The 18,952-nt window shown below is 40.5% G+C and overlaps 1 protein-coding gene across 2 annotated transcripts; it reads left to right on the top strand.

Annotated features, from left to right (window-relative positions):
- Window positions 1–15,532: 15,532 nt before the first annotated feature.
- On the top strand, window positions 15,533–18,290 carry LOC142840001 (uncharacterized). 2 transcript variants are annotated; one of them, XM_075956457.1, is made up of 4 exons: window positions 15,533–15,617; window positions 16,154–16,189; window positions 16,629–16,643; window positions 17,425–18,290. In XM_075956457.1, the coding sequence occupies exons 1-4, from the start codon at window positions 15,548–15,550 to the stop codon at window positions 18,288–18,290; spliced, it is 987 nt and encodes a 328-aa protein (XP_075812572.1). In that variant the 5' UTR covers window positions 15,533–15,547. The 2 variants fall into 2 exon arrangements, with proteins under 2 accessions (XP_075812572.1, XP_075812571.1); XM_075956456.1 differs by lacking the exon at window positions 16,629–16,643 and having other exon boundaries at window positions 15,548–15,617; window positions 16,154–16,214; window positions 17,342–18,290.
- The last annotated feature ends 662 nt before the right edge of the window (window positions 18,291–18,952 follow it).

Here is an 18,952-nt window from a genome sequence, read left to right as displayed (position 1 = left end):
GAAAACAAGAAACCTGAATAACATCCAAAAAAGGACCTGTGGAGAATTGGAACAATATTACCTCTTTTTTTTTTTTCGCGACGGGGTTTCTCTGTGGTTTTGGAGCCTGTCCTGGAACTAGCTCTTGTTGACCAGGCTGGTCTCGAACTCACAGAGGTCCGCCTGCCTCTGCCTCCCAAGTGCTGGGATTAAAGGCGTACGCCACCACCACCCGGCACAATATTACCTCTTAAACTCATTCCAAATATCTGCCACTGCTGCCCATAAAAGCATTTGCAAAAATAAATATACTCAAATGTGCAAGCACATACTATTAATTCAATTCACTTGGAAAAACCAAACGTTTGACAGTGGATCAATGAAATTACTTGGCACTAGTGAGAAGTGTTTAGTCTGGAGCTTAGCCTCCAGCCCCTGGCATTCATCCCAGTATCCCTGGTCTGGGAGTTGGATGATCATGGACTCCAAATCCCAGCATACCAGGTACTGATCCCCCATGGAGGAGTCAGGAACTCTCCCACAGCATATTTAGGTGGGATCCTAGAGGAGAAACACTTGGTTCCCAGTTTGAATGGGCTCCCCCCTGTCCTGATTCCCAACTAGATCAGCCACTAGAGGGCGCTGTACTTAATAAAATGATGGATATTTTGATTTGGTTTCATTTCACCTAATTGGACTTCTTTGTGCTAGCAGAGCTGCGCAATCTTAGGATTTTTTCTTACCAAGAAGGAAACACAGAACACACAAAAAACACTCTTAGGAGTTTATTAGAGGGGTCATGCAGAGGCCTGGGAAGTCAGCGTGAAGAGACAGGGAGGAGAATGGCCCATCCAGCTTTTAAAAGCTTCCTGGTGCATGCACACAGGGGTTGGCATGGCTCCATCATATGCAGATGATGGGGCTCATGGAAGCGGGCAAGGGCTTAGCTGAGTCATACGTGGATCATGCAGGAGAGCGCCTTTAACATACTCAGGTGACTGAGGGCTTGTCTGCCCCTGCATGACCACTAGAACCTAGAAGTACCAACCATATGTGGCTTAATCCATTGCAGTCACCACCTTACGAAGTGATGTGAAATGCCCATCATGAGCTGAATATTACTGATCTATCAAGTTATAAAGTAGGACATGTACACCTGCAACCTGTTATCAAATGGAAGTGGTATATTAGAGATCAGGACCATGTAGGTCCTGAAGACACAAAAAAGATACAGGAAGAAATACCCAACTTCCAATGGTTTCTACTCCTGTTACAATGCCTTCTGCTGTCAAGCATACACCTATAGTCTATTCCCTATGATTGGTTGAATGAGGAAGAGATGAGTAGGCCCTGGCTGATGGTTCAATACATCATGCACGAACCACCCAGAATTAGGCAGCTGCAGGATTACAATCCCTGGCTGGGACAACCCTGAAAGATGCTTGTGAAAGGCAATGTTCACAGTGGGCAGAAAATCAAACAATACACATTTGAATGTGGTTTATTTGGAAGGAGAAATAATCTAATTAACAACTAACAATGCACTGATTGATAAACTTTATCCAGTGGTTTGACTGGATGCTGAGGGATTAGTAAAGAGCATAATTAGAAAATTGGTGAGAGAAGACATCTGAAAAAGGAGGTGTGAATAATCTCTGTAAATGGGAAAGGGGGATAAAGATCCATGTATTCCATGTAAATGCTGATCAAAAGGTGAATGCAGCTGAGGAGGAGTTCCATCCTCAAGTAGACAGGATGACTCTTCCGTGTACAGTCAGCCTCTTTTTCCAGATAGTCATGTCAGTGTCCAATGGGCCCATGACCAAAGTGGCCATATTGACAAAATGGGAGACAGGCATGGGCTCAACAACATGGACTTGCACTCATCATGGCTGACTTGGCTACAGCTTTTGCTGAGTTGCCATATCACACATCAGCAGACACCAAAACTTAGCCCCATATATGACACCATTACTAGAGTGACCAGTCACCAACCTGCTGGCAGGTTGACTACACTGAGAAACTTCCTCTGTGAAAAGGACATTTGGGGTTCAAATGCTCTTAAACCAACAGAATAAAGAAAGAATAACAACTTTAGGCAGGGTGATATATTCAGGATATTATGGGGAAATTGGATTGTCTCTTCACAGTAGAGATAAGAAGGATAATATGTCCAGAATGCAGGAGATCTTGTAGGGCATCTCCTTGTGATACCAGGACTTGTCATTAAGATAAATCAGAAACAAAAACAGTGTAATCTAATAAGTATGACAAACGTCACATATTCATCAGGAATGAAGGCTTGGGTCACTTCTCTAGGAAAAGACCCAAGACCTTGTGAGGTGCTTGCAGAGGTTGGGAGAAATACAGAATGGGCAGCAGAGTATGGCAGTTTTAAATACATCTAAAGTCACGTGACTATTCCAGCAATGAGAACTTTGTGGTTATCAGAAGTTTGAGATACTGGAAAGATATTCTCCAACAGACATTGCCACTATTCTAAATATATAATTATTTGTATTTTTCATAATTATGTTATGTTTAGTCATAATTACAACCGAGTTATTGATTTTCATTTGAAAATTAATGAGGTGATATGATTGTATGTCATGTTGACAATGGATTGATTATGAAAATTTTTCTTGGTTTTCAACATTATTATATCAGGAATGAACTACAATTCAAAACTGGAGGGCACAGTTGTGATCTGTACCTTAAGGGAGGAGGACAACAGGCCAATGATCCAAATAGTAAGGATGAATGACAGTCAACTTTGATCTGGACCTTGAAGCTAGAAGGCACACCTTCAATTTGTGTCCCACCTTCTGCTGGAAGGACAGTGGAAGAAGAAAGATGGGGTATTATTTCTCTCTACCAGGGAGCCTTGAGTGCCAGCCTCAGTAACCCCAGAGTGCTTAGAATTGGATGTGTACAACAGGCAAGGATCTGAGTGTAAAAGTTAAACTGAAGTACATTACCACTGCATCTTCTTTAGTTTTCATGCAAGGGGAAAGAAATAAAGTGAAGAAGAAGGGGAAAGAAAAGAAGGAGAAGGGGAAGGGACTGAGAGGAAGGAAAAGAAGAAGAAAGGAGAGTAAGGGGAAGAAGTAGAAGTAGTGAGGAGAAGAAGTGTAAGATTAACGGTTGATCTCCATGAGGTTTCTAGTCTTTACAGACATAGTTGGAATATTTCCCAAGCAAGAACAATGACAATAGGCATGTCAGAATGACAAAAACAGGCAGGTAGATCCTGACACAGCAGTACTCCTGAACGCCTGACCTGACCCAGGAAAGATCCAGCATTCAAGGGGAAATGCCAATATTCCAAATCGTTAGATAAGGTTAATAAACAAGCCTGAATCCTGAATCCACCCATTCTCCTTATCTAATCTCTTTGTGATAACCAGTTTTGGGAATGCCCAGATTTGTTTTTTAGCAAAGGTGGGGCATGCTGTCTTACTGCTCAAGGCCTGCCTTCTATAGAAATTTCTATGTGGTCTGTTAGAGGGTAAATTTGTGGGACTGACAAATGTCAATTTGACTGTTGGAAAAAGGAATGAATGTTATCACTCTAAATCCCACTGTAGTGGGGAGGCAAGTTCCCACCATTGCCCAGAGAACTCACACTGCTGAGGTGTTTTGGGAACAAATCCCATTTCAAAGGGAAGAATCATGGCTCCACAAATTAACACAGGTACGACAGTGACTTTTCCAAAAGAGAAGTATTCCGACAGCCCAGAAAAATGGGTTGCTCCATGTTTGGGTGGATGTATACACTTCCTGTGGATCTGCCTAGTGCTCTGTCACATGTGCATTCCCTGTACAGTCCTGTGGACTCTGACATCTCTGCATTTCCTCACCTTGTCAGCACATGTATTCCTTAATTGTCAGTGAAGTCTACTTTGGGATTCCAGCATATACACAAAACAGCTGAGACACCCAGTCTGGTGGGTCTGAGCTAGATTCTTGAACCTTCCATTCACTGACAGCCATTTTTGGACCACACTCTGAAAGTTATTCCATAAAAATCCCCATATGAACACAGATAGATAGATAGATAGATAGATAGATAGATAGATAGATAGATAGATGGATGGATGGATGGATGGATGGATGGATGGATGGATGGATGGATGGATGGATGGATGGGTGCGTGAGTGGGTTGGTGGGTGGGTGGGTGGGTGGGTGGATGGATGGATGGATTGACAGACAGATAGATATGATAGATGAATGGAGAGAGATTTAGTCCATAAGTTCCATGACTCGAGAGAACCCTGACTAATATACTGTGAGTTCCAGTCAATTAAATTTTTAAACTTTTAGTTTCTAATTTTTCTATTTATACTCTAACTACACATCAGAAACATTTTAGCAAAAAGTTTAGTATCACATTATAAACATTTTAAGACAATAACCCTTTATACTGTAATTGTAGAAGTTTAAGACAATTCTGAAGCCATTTCTGACAACTCTCAGTAATTCCCCACCTCCCCTGGGAACCAACATAACAGCTAAGCCTTATGAGATGTTACAAGCATGTACTGAGAGGTGCTGAGAACTTTCCATCTCCCTGAATAGGGAGGGCAAAGATAACCCTTAGGTGTTGACTCAGTTACTGACATTTTGACTTTGTCCCTGGGAAGGGGCAAAGTGACCCTCAGAAGTTTCCCTTTACCTCACCTGATCTGCCAACCACTCTCCAGCCAATTATTGCTATTTGCCCTTTTGAATAAGCCAATCATAATAGTTAAAGAACAACCCCCAGACACCCCTTCCTTCTATGGTTTTCCCCTTTAAAAATAGCCTGTTCCAGACTTTCAGGGTCTTCTGGCCTCCTGACTGTTGGAAGACCCTGTCATGATGGAATTAATAAAATCCTCATGCTTTTACATCAGCTGTCATGAGAGATGGTCTCTTGGGGTAACTTCTCCTTCTCCTCCTCCTCCTCCTCCTCCTCCTCCTCCTCCTCCTCCTCCTCCTCCTCCTCCTCCTCCTCAGTGATTGGACACTAGGGTCCAACATAATAAGGTAAAAAAGTCAAAAGTGAAGTAAAGGATTGAGTGCTATTTCTAACAAAAAAAAAAGTATAAAACAGTATGAGGCATTAGATCTACGCAAGATTTGGTTATTTGTTTTAATCAAGTTGAGAGGTACTTGTTAGTGGAAAGTGATTTACCTATTAGTTTATTTTTGCATTCATGTGTCTATTAAAATAGAAAAGTCAAGTAAATTGACGCTTACAAGGAAAATGAAAGCTTGTACCACCAAAGCATGGGAAAGTAAACTCTGTCTCCTGTTCTAAAGCCACATTTAGAATTGTACTTGAATGATGGCAATGGAGAGATGGTACTGTGGTTAAGAGCACTCACTGCCTGCTCTACTAGAGGAACTTGGCTCAGTTCTCAGCTGTCAGGAGCCAATTTTCTCCTAAAATCATTACAGAAACCATCACCCTGGGGAGTCTGCAGAGAACCCCACACCCATAATTGTGTTAGGAATCAAAGCCTACCCCACACCCAAATTGGCTGTTAATGAGAGCTATCTGTTAGCGGAACCCACCCCACATTCCAAACTATCTCGGGAGCTAGGTGTGTCAACTTCCAGGCCTACAGTGACTTGACCGAAGATAACCTCCTGCCTACGTGACCAACTCGGACCAGGTGACCAACGTGAACCACGCGGCAAGAGCCCAGGCCCCTGTGCCCATCCCCCAACTCTTTACCATATATAAAGCTGTACCCCATCTGTAATAAACGGAGGCTCTGACAAACTTTGCATGGCCTTCTTCTTGTCTCCTAGCCCATATCTTACAGGTAGTTCCTCTCCAGGACCCTGGAATAACTGAACTGCCAGGCGGGCTAATAACCCTAGACTAAGTAGCCCGCCAAGGCAATCAACAGAGCACTCGCTGCCTTCTCTACTAGAGGAACTCGGCTCAGTTCTCAGCAACCACATGGAAGCTCACAACTGTCTATAGTTCCAGTTCTAGAGGACATGACACTACCGCACAGACATCCATGAATGCAAAGCATGATGCACATAACATAAAATAAATACATTTAACATACAGAATGAAATTCACCATTACTTTCCAAATGGAGGTCTCATCTAGTGTCATCTATACTTAATGGATTGTCAGAGGTATGTGTGCATGCTTCAGTAGCTAAACCTGAAGGGATAAAATTGGAATAAAACACTCTAAAAGTAAGTGTTAATAATGATGTAGACTCTAAAGAAACAATATACCTAAGGAACTTTTGTGGGATTTTTGAAAGTAAATGGTTTGATGAAATTTATTTTACATATCACTCTAGTACAACATCTAATTGTTCTTTATTATAAAAAGACAGAGTCAGATATTGGAATAAATTCTGAAAGATCAGAGAAGTAAAGGAGTCAAAGATCTTTTATGTCTACTGAATCCTCAGACCAAAGTGGGCAAGATTGTGTCTCCATGAAGACTCAGATTGAATGCTGTGGGCTCCTGTCCCCTCCCACAATATATTCCTCACTCTACCAAGTCAATTTGAGCAGTATAGGTGTTAACTCTTCTTTGAAGTTCTGGTAGAATTCCTCTCTGAACTCATCCAGCCCTGGGGTTTCTTTTGGGGTGGCTGGGAAAGAGACTCTGATTTTCTTTTTTCCTTTTCCTTTTTCAAGACATAGTTTCTCTGTATTGCTTTGCTGCCTGTCCTGGAACTAGATTTTGTAGACCAGGCTGGCCTTGAACTCACAGAGATCTGCCTGCCTCTGCCCCCAAGTGTTGGAATTAAAGACAAGTGCCACTACCGCCCAGCTGGAGAATCTGATTTTTTTTCTTTCTTTCTTTCTTTCTTCCTTCCTTTCTTTCTTTCTTTCTTTCTTTTTTTTTTTTTTTTTGGTTTTTTGAGACAGGGTTTCTCTGTGGCTTTGGAGCCTGTCCTAGAACTAGCTCTGTAGAAGAGGCTGGTCTTGAACTCACCTGCCTCTGCCTCCCGAGTCCTGGGATTAAAGGCGTGCGCCTGGCGAGAATCTGATTTTCAAGTCACAATAAGACATATGTGTCTTTAGTAGGTAGAGCCCAGTTACTATAAATTTTACATAAATCTCAGATCTTTTTTTGTTTTTTTTTTTTTGGTTTTTCGGGACAGGGTTTCTCTGTGGCTTTGGAGCCTGTCCTGGAACTAGCTCTGTAGACCAGGCTGGTCTCGAACTCACAGAGATCCGCCTGCCTCTGCCTCCCGAGTGCTGGGATTAAAGGCGTGCGCCACCATCGCCTGGCCCTAAATCTCAGATCTTGCTTAGTGTATGTGATGAGTTAATTCATGTAATGGAATATGATTTTAAGATGTGTCAAATGCATTTATGCTGTAGAATATTTGTTTAATGATGCAAAGATGTATTGCATTCATTTTTTTCATTTGTTTAACTCTATAAAGCTGTGTTAATGTGCCTGCCTATAACACCTGATTAATCAAATATAGACCTTAATAGCCAATGGCTAGACAAGAAAGAGATATATGTGGGGCTTGTGGGAAGAGACAATAAAGAGGAAGAGATATCTAAAATTGCAAAAATATGAGAAATGAAGAGGAGTTAGAGTCCATGAGCAAGCTACCCAGTCACCTGGTCAGCTACAGAGTCAGAAGGAAAGAGATATATAAAAAGCAAAAGAAAAAAATCTCAGAGGTAAAATGTAGTTAAGGAGAAATGGGATAATTTCTTGGTGATAGCGCATTGTATCACGTGGGCTCTGTTTGCTAGAGGCAGAGTAAGGTTTCCTTTAAAAGAGGGTTCCTGACATAGCATTAAAGAGCCTTGTAGTACTTTTAGGAAGATCTACCATGAAATATTTAAATTGTATTTATAAGCAGTCGGCTGCAGGCTTCTTGGTGTCTTCATGGACCTAGAAACTCCAGAGTTGTGATAATAAACCTGTCTCTCTTCAGTACCTCCTCAGTGAAGCTAGACTCTCAGCAATCTATGGAATGCAGTGCAGCCAGCCAACAAAGATGCAGCTTTAATCCTAGCCATGCTGCTAAACAGATTAAAAACTCATTTGCAGACCTCAAAAGAACTTTAAAGCACAGGCTGAGAGGACACACAGTGGAACAAGAGGTGTGTGAGCACACACCCCACTAGGCACCCACTCTCCAGGCCCTTGGCTCTAGGCAAAACCCTGGGCCCTCCCCCACCTGCATCAGTTTCTCTAGTCAGCCAGGTGATAAGATTCCTATAGGAACTTGCAAGCACAGGCTGCTACTGCACACAGCAGACAAATAGGTAAGTGCACACCCACCCAGCTTGATACCCCACTCTCTAAGCCCTCAGTACAGTAAGGTTCTGGTCATCCAGCCGGTCAGCAGACAAGCTTCCAGCAGTTTGGCTGCTCCAAATCTCTCAGAGTAGGAGGCTTCAAGCTAGAAGTCCTCCTCTGGCCCCCAAACCTCTATCCTGCATGGCCTCAGAGGAACTCTGAAACAGAGACTGTTAGTGCACAGAGAATATCAAGAGAGCAGACCAAGACAGGAATTATCAACCACTGGTTATTAATATCTCCAAATATTATTGGACTCAATTCAACTATAAAAAGACACACACAGGCTAAGAGAATAGATATGAAAGCAGAATATATCCCTCTGCTGTATATAAGAAACACACCTCAACCTCAAGGATAGACATTGCCTCAGAGTAAAAGGTCGGGAAAAGATTTTAAGCCTGGCAGTGGTGGCACACTCCTTTAATCCCAGCACTCCGGAGGCAGAAGCGGGCGGATCTCTGTGAGTTCAAGACCAGCCTGGTCTACAAGAGCTAGTTCCAGGACAGGCTCCAAAACCACAGAAAAACCCTGTCTAGAAAAACCAAAAAAAGCCGGGTGGTGGTGGCGCACACCTTTAATCCTTGCACTGGGGAGGCAGAGGCGGATCTCTGTGAGTTCGAGACCAGCCTGGTCTAGAAGAGCTAGTTCCAGGACAGGCTCCAAAATCACAGAGAAACCCTGTCTCAAAAAAAAGTACAAACATATCCATTTTATGATGTTACAGTTACCCTGATACTAATCCTACACAAAGTATCAAAAAGGAAAATTACATATCAGTCTCCATCATGATCATTAATGCAAAAATATCCAGTGAAATACTGACAAACTGAATCTATGAATACACCAAAAATATAGTCACCATGATGAAATTGGCTTCATCCTAGAGATGCAGAATGCTTTAATATATGAAAGTCTGGCAATGTAACACCATATAAATAAATTGAAAGAAAAAATATAATCATCTCATTAGATGCTGAGAAGCATTTGACAAAACCCAACACCCCTTCATGATAAAGGTCTTAGAGAGATCAGGAATAAAAGGAAGGTATCTTTTTTTTTTTTTGAATTTTCAAGACAGGGTTTCTCCGTAGCTTTTTGGTTCCTGTCCTGGAACTAGCTCTTGTAGATCAGGCTGGGCTCGAACTCACAGAGATCCACCTGCCTCTGCCTCCCGAGTGCTGGGATTAAAAGTGTGCACCTCCACCGCCCGGCCAAGGAAGGTATCTTAACATAATGAAAGGAATGGACAGAAAGCCTACAGCAAACATCAAAAAATGGGGAGAAACTCAAAATGATCCCACTAAGCTCAGGAACAATACAAGACTGTCCTCTCTCACCATACCTAGTAAACTTAGTCTTGAAGCTCTAGCTAGAGCAAAGAGAAAACACAAGAAGATCATGGGAATCCAAATTGAAAAGGAATAAGTCAAGCTTTTGCTATTTGCAGATGATATGATAGTATAAATAAGTGACCCCAAGAACTCTATCAAGAAACTCCTACAACCCATAAACACCTTCAGTAAGGTATCAGGATACAAGATCAGCTCAAAAAATCAGTGGCCCTCCTATATACAAATAATAATAAAGCTGAGAAAGAAATCAGAGGAGCATTGCCATTTACAATAGCCACAAATAATTTAAAACATCCCAACATGATTCTTCACAGACCTTGACAACACACTACTCAAATTAATATCAGAAAAAAACCAGTAGAGGGGTTGGAGAGATGGCTCAGTGGTTAAGAGCATTGCCTGCTCTTCCAAAGGTCCTGAGTTCAATTTCCAGCAACCACATGGTGGCTCAAAACCATCTGTAATGAGGTCCAGTGTCCTCTTCTGGCCTGCAAGCATACACACAGAAAGAATATTGTATACATAATAAATAATAAATAAATATTTTTTTTTTGGTTTTTCGAGGCAGGGTTTCTATGTGGTTTTGGAGCCTGTCCTGGAACTAGCTCTTGTAGACCAGGCTGGCCTCGAACTCACAGAGATCCGCGTGCCTCTGCCTCCCAAGTGCTGGGATTAAAGGCGTGCGCCACCACCGCCCGGCTAAATAAATATTTTTAAAAAAGAAAAAAAAACAGTGAAAAATAAAACACCCAAGATAACTAAAATATCCTGTACAGTAATGGAACTTCTGGAGGTATCCCCATGCCTAACATAAACCTGGATTATAGAGCTACAGTAATGAAAATAGATTGGTATTGGCATAAATGTAGACAGGTTGACCAAAGAATCAAAACAAAAACTCAGATATGAATCCATAGACCTATCAACACCTAATTTTTGACAAAGAAGCTAAAATTATACAATGGAAAAATGAACGCATCTTGAGCAAATTGTGCTGCCATAACTGGAAATCAAAATGAAGAGAAATGCAAGTAGATCCATATCTATCACCATGCACAAACTCAAGTCCAAATGGATTAAATACCTCAATACAAATCTGGCCACATTGAACATAGTAGAGGCAAAGTGGAAAGTAGCCTTCAGTGCATGGGCATAGGAAACTGCTCCCTAAATATAACTTCAGTAGCACAGATACTGAGAGCACTGATAAATAAATGAGACCTTCTGAAACTGAGAAGATTCTGTAAAGCAAAGGACTCAGTCAATGAGATAAAAAGGCATCCCACTGAATGGGTAAAGATCTTCATAACCCCAGATCAGACAAAGGACTGATCTCCAAAATACATAAACTACTCAAGATAAAAGACATCAAATTCCAAATATTCCAGATAAAAGTGGGATACAGATCTCAATAGAGAAATTTCAACAGAATCTCAAATGTCTAAAGGTCACTTAAGGAAATGTTCAACATTCTTAGTAATCATGAAAATGTAAATCAAAGTGACTCTGAGATAGCATCTTACAATAGTCAGAATGGCTAAGATTAAAAGCACCAATGATAACTTATGTTCCTACACGACTTTGAGGTAAGAATACCCCTAAATATCTCTGTTTTTACCTTGTGATATTGTTTCAGAAGTGGATTTGTTAACTGAGCATGCTTTAAAAAGTAGAAGATACATGAGCATGTTCAGATTCCCTAATAAAATCCCCATGCTTCCTTTGTTGAGGAGAAACACTGTTTTGAAAATAACTCCCATGCACTTTGTGCCTCCTGCAGGCAAGTATTTCTTATTTCTTCTCTCTTGACTGTTGAGATGTTGATTTTGGGTAGTCATACTACCTCTGGGATTACCTAAAAATTGATTATGCCTGAGAGAGATTTTACTTAAAGGGTTTTAAATGGGAAAAAACCTCCATTAATCTATAATTTGAGATGATAGGACCACCTTTAACTGCTTGGTGGCAGTGCACACTTTTAACACCATGACAATCATCTTTTTTTGTTACCTTAAAATTCTCTTTAGCTGTTAATATTCTGGACATCTTTTTCCCTCTGGGACAGGAAATCACTGCACCCACCTAGATAAGCACAGTGCACAGTACAAGCCAGCTAGCCACAGAGTGTCCTGGAAGAAAAAGCGGAAGTTCCTGTGGAGTACAAGATCTTGACGGCGTCTGCTTTTGTTGCCAAGGGCTAGTGCTATTAAAATGCTCACCTTGGCCTATCTAGAAAAGATCTTTGAATGGGGTGGGAGAAATGGTCAGGAACCACGCTGCTGAGTATTTAAGCACGTTACAGCCCTGTGGACAGTGTGCTTGTCACTCAGACTGCACGAGCCAATCAGGCCCTCCAGGTGACCTGCCAGTCATAAGGAGTGCAGGGCTCTTCCGGGCAGCCTCCTTCAGATTTGGCTTTGCCGAGGCGCTGTTTTCAGTTGTTTCCTCTGCCGTGGTGAAGTTGACGCTGCAGGAAGTTGATGAACTTAAAGCTTTGGCGACCTGAGAAACCACAACATGGTGAGCGGGGCAATGCTGTCTCCAGATGGGGAGGAGCCGAGGGTGAAGTGCGGGAGACAGCATGGTGCGTCCTCCCGGGATCCATGTGGGAACCTGCCGCCAGATTCCCTGTGCTGTGAAGTCCCACGTGGTCCTGTTAATTCCTAGACCTAGGGACAGACCTCTGAATAAATTTGTGCAGTGGCCTTAATCTGCTTAGAGGATTGGGAGCAGGGTGCTGTGTGTACAAACATTTTTCTTGTCAACTTTAATATGCCATACTCAGAGAGGCCTAGTTTCTCCAGTATCTTCTTGAAATTGAGCACTTTGCATGTAAGCTTTGCACACAGTCTCCATTTGTGTTTAACTAGGTGGACGGCATCAAGGCATCTCACCTGTTGGGTAGCACTGCACTTCTAAGCCGCAAAGTAGAAGAGGAGAATTGCTGATATAAATGATTTTCCAATGCCTTGGAAATAGTTCAGTCAAACAAAGTAGAATTAGCTGAGGGAGGGCTGCCTCTAAATCACCCAGAAGATAAATGTGTTTTAATCAGGGCTATTCGAATTTAGGATGCTAGGGCCCACTTGTTCAACTGCATTGTCCAGATATTTAGTTCCAAACTACTACAGAGAAGCCACCACTGATTTAAAACCAGGCACTAGGCACATCCCCATACCAAAAACACAATCTCTAACAAGCTTTTAAATGAGGCTTTCCTGGTTTCTAACCTACTTTAAGGCCTGATGTGGTTTAAAGTTCCAGTTTTCCTTTTGAGAAAATCACAGTTCTTCCAAATGGACAATAGGACACCAGGTGATATTTAATTGAAATGCAAAACAGTGTTGTGTGGAGGAGTTACCCGATCAATCAATGCTTTTCTTTTTTTATTAAAATTTATTTATTATGTATACATATTCTGTCTGCGTGTATGCCTGCAGGCCAGAAGAGGGCACCGGACCTCATTGTAGATGGTTGTGAGCCACCACGTGGTTGCTGGGCATTGAACTCAGGACCTTTGGAAGAGCAGGCAATGCTTTTATCCACTGAGCCATCTCTCCAGCCCAATCAGTGCTTTTCTTTTATGCCCTCTTCAGGAAGAAGGAACAATCATGGGAGATCTAGTAACTGCCTAGGGCCTAAGCCTTGTGAGTTTCTCTAAGGACCTGATGTATTCATAATAAAACAGAGCTCCTTCTCTAAAACCAGGAATATGCTTTGGGGAGCTGCTAAATGGTCTGGTGCCAAGGCCTTTCTGGAGGGGTTGCTTCATCTTCAAAGAATCCAATTCTTCCCAAAATATGGGGCTATAGTTATCAGTCCCATGGCCACTCTGCTCTTAGTAAAGTTCTTGAGATACCCTGTGTTCCCCTTGTATAGAATTGTTTGAGTAGCCTCCTCCTAAATTCATGTGATAGTTTGTACTGACTTCTTATAATTCTCCCATTTCTCTCCATTTCTCCCCTGGAAGTATACAAGATGTTATTCTCCTTTTTTTGGTTTTTTGAGACAGGGTTTCTCTGTAGCTTTGGTGCCTGTCCTGGAACTAGCTCTTGTAGACCAGGCTGGCCACGAACTCACTGAGATATGCCTGCCTCTGCCTCCCGAGTGCTGGGATTAAAGGCATGCGTCACCACTGCCCGGCCTAAACTGTACTCTTTTTTTAAAATATTTATTTATTTATTTATTTATTTATTTATTTATTTATTTATTATGCCTGCGTGTATGCCTACGGACCAGAAGAGGGCACGAGACCTCATTACAGATGGTGTGAGCCATTATGTGGTTGCTGGGAATTGAACTCAGGACCTTTGAAAGATGAGACAATGTTCTTAACCACTGAGCCATCTATCTAGCTCCTCTTCTCCTTTTTTAAAAATTTTTTTGAGAAAAAAGTTTCTCTGTAGGAGTGTCCTGATGATTCTGGAACTCACTGGATAGATCAGGCTGTCCTGGAACTCACAGAGATCACCTCGCTCAGCAAGAGTGTGTGCCACCAATGCCCAGCAAGATGCTTACTAGGAATCTGTAAAACCTTCTCACCCTAGCTTTTTATCTTTTTTGTTTGTTTGTTTGTTTTTGAGACAGGGTTTCTCTGTGGTTTTGGAACCTGTCCTGGAACTAGCTCTTGTAGACCAAGCTGGTCTCAAACTCGCAGAGATCCGCCTGCCTCCGCCTCCGGAGTGCTGGGATTAAAGGCGTGAGTCACCACTGTCTGGCGCCATTTTCCTTTTTTTTCCAGTAAAACAAATGATATGGTTTTGATAATAAAATAATTTTGAATATAGCCCAACTATATTTACCTATTATCCAGTCAGAAAGTTTTTTAAGTGATTTTTTTTTAATATTTATTTATTTATTATGCATACAATATTCTGTCTGTGTGTATGTCTGCAGGCCAGAAGAGGGCACCAGACCTCATTACAGATGGTTGTGAGCCACCACATGGTTGCTGGGAATTGAACTCAGGACTTTTGGAAGAGCAAGCAATGCTCTTATCCACTGAGCCATCTCTCCAGCCCCAGTCAGAAAGTTTTATCATAATTTAGTGTATTGGTTGTATCTCCACTAACAAAATATTTAACCCCTAAAGCAGCAGTCATTTATAGCAACTCTGGTACCAACATCAAAGTGGAAAACTGGTTTAAAAAATGGTGCAAAAACCATTCTGGACTATAGAACAACATATCACAGAAAGAGAATGAATACAAGTTTTGTGATTTTATATATACATACTTCAAGAAGTTTGTCAGTACTCAAATTATTTTTAGTATTGTATTAGCAGTGAATTTTTTGGGATATATTCTCAAGGGCCACATAAAAATAGATTCAAGGAGCAGATTAAATTGATGTCCTAGATTAAATGTTTCATTTAAAGAATTTTCTACAGCAAATTTCCTGTTTATATATGAAAAGTTATCTAACCTTATATGAAAATGTCATGAAGTATTTTTCTACACTATACTAAATGTATTCCCAAGAGGGAAAAAGTAAAATATCTAAAATATACTAGATTAAGATTACAAAACCATAATAGATATTATGAATGTGCATCTGTTTACAGATTGTTTTATTTTGTAATTAGTATTTCTTCATACAATTTTCTCAGTCTACTATGTCCCATTGATCTCTTTCCTTGGCTGTCTCAATTAATAGACAGTTCGGCTGTAAGGTGATATCCCATTCAAAAGGTACAGAAATGACAGAGGTGACCCTCATATTCAGTTTCCTTCATGACTGTCTGTGTCATGAAATGTTAGTGTTGAACACCAGAATTTTATGATTATACTGTTAAAGAAGTATACATTTACAATATTGTCACCATCATGCTTCTATTATACACATGAATGAAATATTTTAGACGGCAGTGACCTATGATGATGTGCATATCAGCTTCACTCGGGAAGAGTGGGATTTGATGGATCTGTCCCAGAAGAATCTCTACAAAGATGTGATGCTGGAAACCTACAGGAACCTTGCTACTATAGGTAAAAGTAAATTTGCTTCATGATTCAAAATAAGGGGGACAGCCGGGAGGTGGTGGCGCACGCCTTTAATCCCAGCACTTGGGAGGCAGAGGCAAGTGGATCTCTGTGAGTTCAAGGCCAGCCTCATGTACAAGAGCTAGTTCCAGGACAGGAACCAAAGACACAGAGAAACCCTGTCTCGAAAATCCAATTGCTGGGCGATGGTGGCACACGCCTTTAATCCCAGCACTTGGAAAGCAGAGGCAGGATCTCTGTGAGTTTGAGACCAGCCTGGTCTACAGAGCTAGTTCTAGGACAGGCTCCAAAGCCACAGAGAAACCCTCTCTCGAAAACAAAACAAAACAAAACAAAAAAAATCAACAAAATAAGGGGGACAACTTTTTCTTGGTTAATGATGGTCTTCTGTAATTTCATTTAAAAATAATAAGAATAAGTTGAATAAAGCAGTCATAGTTCTAAGGGTCCCTTAAGATAACACCTTAACTACTGCACAATTTTCAATAATATAACATACATTTTCTCGTGTTATATTTTAGGATTCATTTGGGAAGATCATAATACTAAAGAACACTGTCCATTTTCTAGAAGAAATGAAAGGTAATTTTCATGTGCAAGCTGATAACAATGTGCCTCTGATGAAACTTTTGTGTCCTGAAAATTTTGGTCTAATGCAAATTAGATGAGCACAGTTTTAAGGGCACTAATGGTTATCAAATTTTTACAAATCCATATTTCATATATGTGAGTTGCATTTGAATGGCATTCTTTTAAGAAAGAAGTCAAGAAAGCAATGGCTAGAAAGATATCACCTTTTGAGGCATAGTACCATGAGAGCTTTGTTGTAGATCTGCAAATAAATTTCTTTCTTGCTACTCATAATTCAAAAGGTATATGAAGAGATGATAAGTATATCTGCAAAACTTTGTACTAAACCAATAACCCATAGTAAATCTTGTATTCCTCATACACTTCTTGTGACTGTGATAAGTTTAGTGAGAGAAGCAGTTAGAGTTGAGTCAAGTGGCAGTTGTTCTGCAGAAACCTTGATATCTATACCACAAGTCTGCGAGGAACAGCAAGAAAATGCTGAGAATTCAATGTGGAAATCTTTTATTTGTTATTCTTCTTTACTATGTATACCATAAGTTATTCTTGATAAAAGTGTATTAGCATACGGATATAGACAGATATAGCATACCACTCTCTAAGAACAATTAGATAACCAGTAGTCCCCAAGTTGAGTAAATTTGTAGAATTTGGTTCGAGTATTCAAATACTTGGTTTTCCACCATCATTGTTAGTACATGAACTAACTCAGACTAAGCTCTATGAGTTCTAGAATTGTGCAAATAATTCTGGGTGTCCTAGTTCACATAGCATATGCAATATGATTCACAGTAAAGGAGAATTCATGTATGTTAAAGCTCTGAGTTTATCCAGTTCTCTTCACACATGTATCAAATATCATATAGAAAAAAGTTTCTGTGAAGGTAAAATGGTAAGCCATAAAAGAAAGGAATTGACCATTGGAGGTATCTTCTAAGTGGCAAAACAATGCCTAATTAAAGAGCAAACATGAGTTTAGTTAGACACAGCTTTAAAAACTTAATATCTGATTCCTCTTTATAATTGGAACATATTATAAAATTAATTCATACAAATGTATAGGCACAACAGTGTATTAAATGTGGTAAAGCTTTTAAATGTGCCAATTATTCTTGCAGGATTGAAAACATTCAAACTGGAGAGAAACTTTCAATATATATTCAAGGTGGTAAACTCTTGACATATGACTGTCACCTAAAAGGGAATGAAAGAACACATACTGGAGAGAAGCCCTATAAATGTAATCAGTGTGGTAAGGCCTTTGCAGCTCAGAGTTATGTTCAAAAACATAAAAGAACACATACTGGAGAGAAACCCTATGGATGTAATCAGTGTGCTAAGGCCTTTTCACAGTATTGTTCTCTTCAATACCATAAAAGAACACACACTGGAGAAAAGCCATATGAGTGTAATCAGTGTGGTAAGGCCTTTGCATCCTATAGTAATCTTCAAAAGCATAAAAGAACACATAGTGGAGAGAAACCATATGATTGTGATCAGTGTGGTAAGGCCTTTACAACTCATAGTAATCTTCAAAAGCATAAAAGAGTACATACTGGAGAGAAACCCTATAAATGTAATCACTGTGGTAAGGCCTTTTCAGTTCATAGTATTCTTCAAACCCATAAAAGAATACATACTGGAGAGAAACCCTACGGATGTAACCAGTGTGGTAAGGCCTTTTCACAGTATTGTGCTCTTCAATGCCATAAAAGAACACACACTGGAGAAAAACCATATGAGTGTAATCAGTGTGGTAAGGCCTTTGCAACGCAAAATAATCTTCAAGATCATAAAAAAACACATACTGGAGAGAAACACTATGAATGTAATCAGTGTGGGAAGGCCTTTGCACAGTACAGTGGTCTTCAACACCATAAAAGAACACATACCGGAGAGAAGCCCTATGAATGTAATCAGTGTGGTAAGGCCTTTGCAGTGAACAGTTCTCTTCAAGTGCATAAAAGAACACACACTGGAGAGAAACCCTATGAATGTAATGAGTGTGGCAAGGCATTTGCAACTTCTGGTAATCTTAAAGTGCATAAAAGATCTCACCATAGATAGAACTTCTTTGAATATAATCAGTGTGGTATGAGGTTTGCACAGCACAGTGATCTTCAAATGCATAAAAGAAACAGAGAGCCGGGCGGTGGTGGCGCACGCCTTTAATCTCAGCACTTGGGAGGCAGAGGCAGGCAGATCTCTGTGAGTTCGAGACCAGCCTGGTCTACAAGAGCTAGTGCCAGGACAGGCTCCAAAGCCACAGAGAAACCCTGTCTCGAAAAACCAAAAAAAAAAAAAAAAAGAAACAGAGAAACCCCATGGATGTATTCAGTGTGGTAAAGACTTTGAAGATCACAGTAATCTTCAAAGGCTTAAAAACAGTATGAATGAAGTCAGTGTGATAAAACCTTTCATGTCTTATTCATCTTCAAGTGCATAAATGTACACATATAAGAGAAAAACATGGATAGAATCTATGCAGTAAATCCTTTGTCACAATAATTTACAAATACATTAAATAAACCATCGAGGAAGGAAACTATAAATTTAATAAATGTAGTCTTCAAAAGCATGACAAAAATTATACTGCAGTGAAAGTCTATTTATGAAGACCTATGGGCAGGAGAAAGAGCCAGTCAAAGAATCCCACCCTATTACTGAAATGAGATCCAAAGGAAAACACTTTGTCCCTGAATCTAGAGCTAGTTATAGAGACAACCTCA

Source organism: Microtus pennsylvanicus, chromosome 22 (genome assembly GCF_037038515.1).
Source record: "Microtus pennsylvanicus isolate mMicPen1 chromosome 22, mMicPen1.hap1, whole genome shotgun sequence".
In the NCBI taxonomy this organism is placed as follows: domain Eukaryota; kingdom Metazoa; phylum Chordata; class Mammalia; order Rodentia; family Cricetidae; genus Microtus; species Microtus pennsylvanicus.
The sequence above is the reverse complement of the archived record's forward strand: the minus strand, read 5'-3'. Positions and strand labels throughout refer to the sequence as shown.

Excerpts from the sequence above, each read along its gene's own strand:
- LOC142840001 (XM_075956456.1), top strand. The coding sequence starts at position 15,548 with ATGGATCTGTCCCAGAAGAATCTCTACAAAGATGTGATGCTGGAAACC. Across the intron at positions 15,618-16,153 it reads CAGGAACCTTGCTACTATAG|GATTCATTTGGGAAGATCAT; the intron begins GTAAAAGTAAAT and ends GTTATATTTTAG. Across the intron at positions 16,215-17,341 it reads TTTTCTAGAAGAAATGAAAG|GATTGAAAACATTCAAACTG; the intron begins GTAATTTTCATG and ends TTATTCTTGCAG.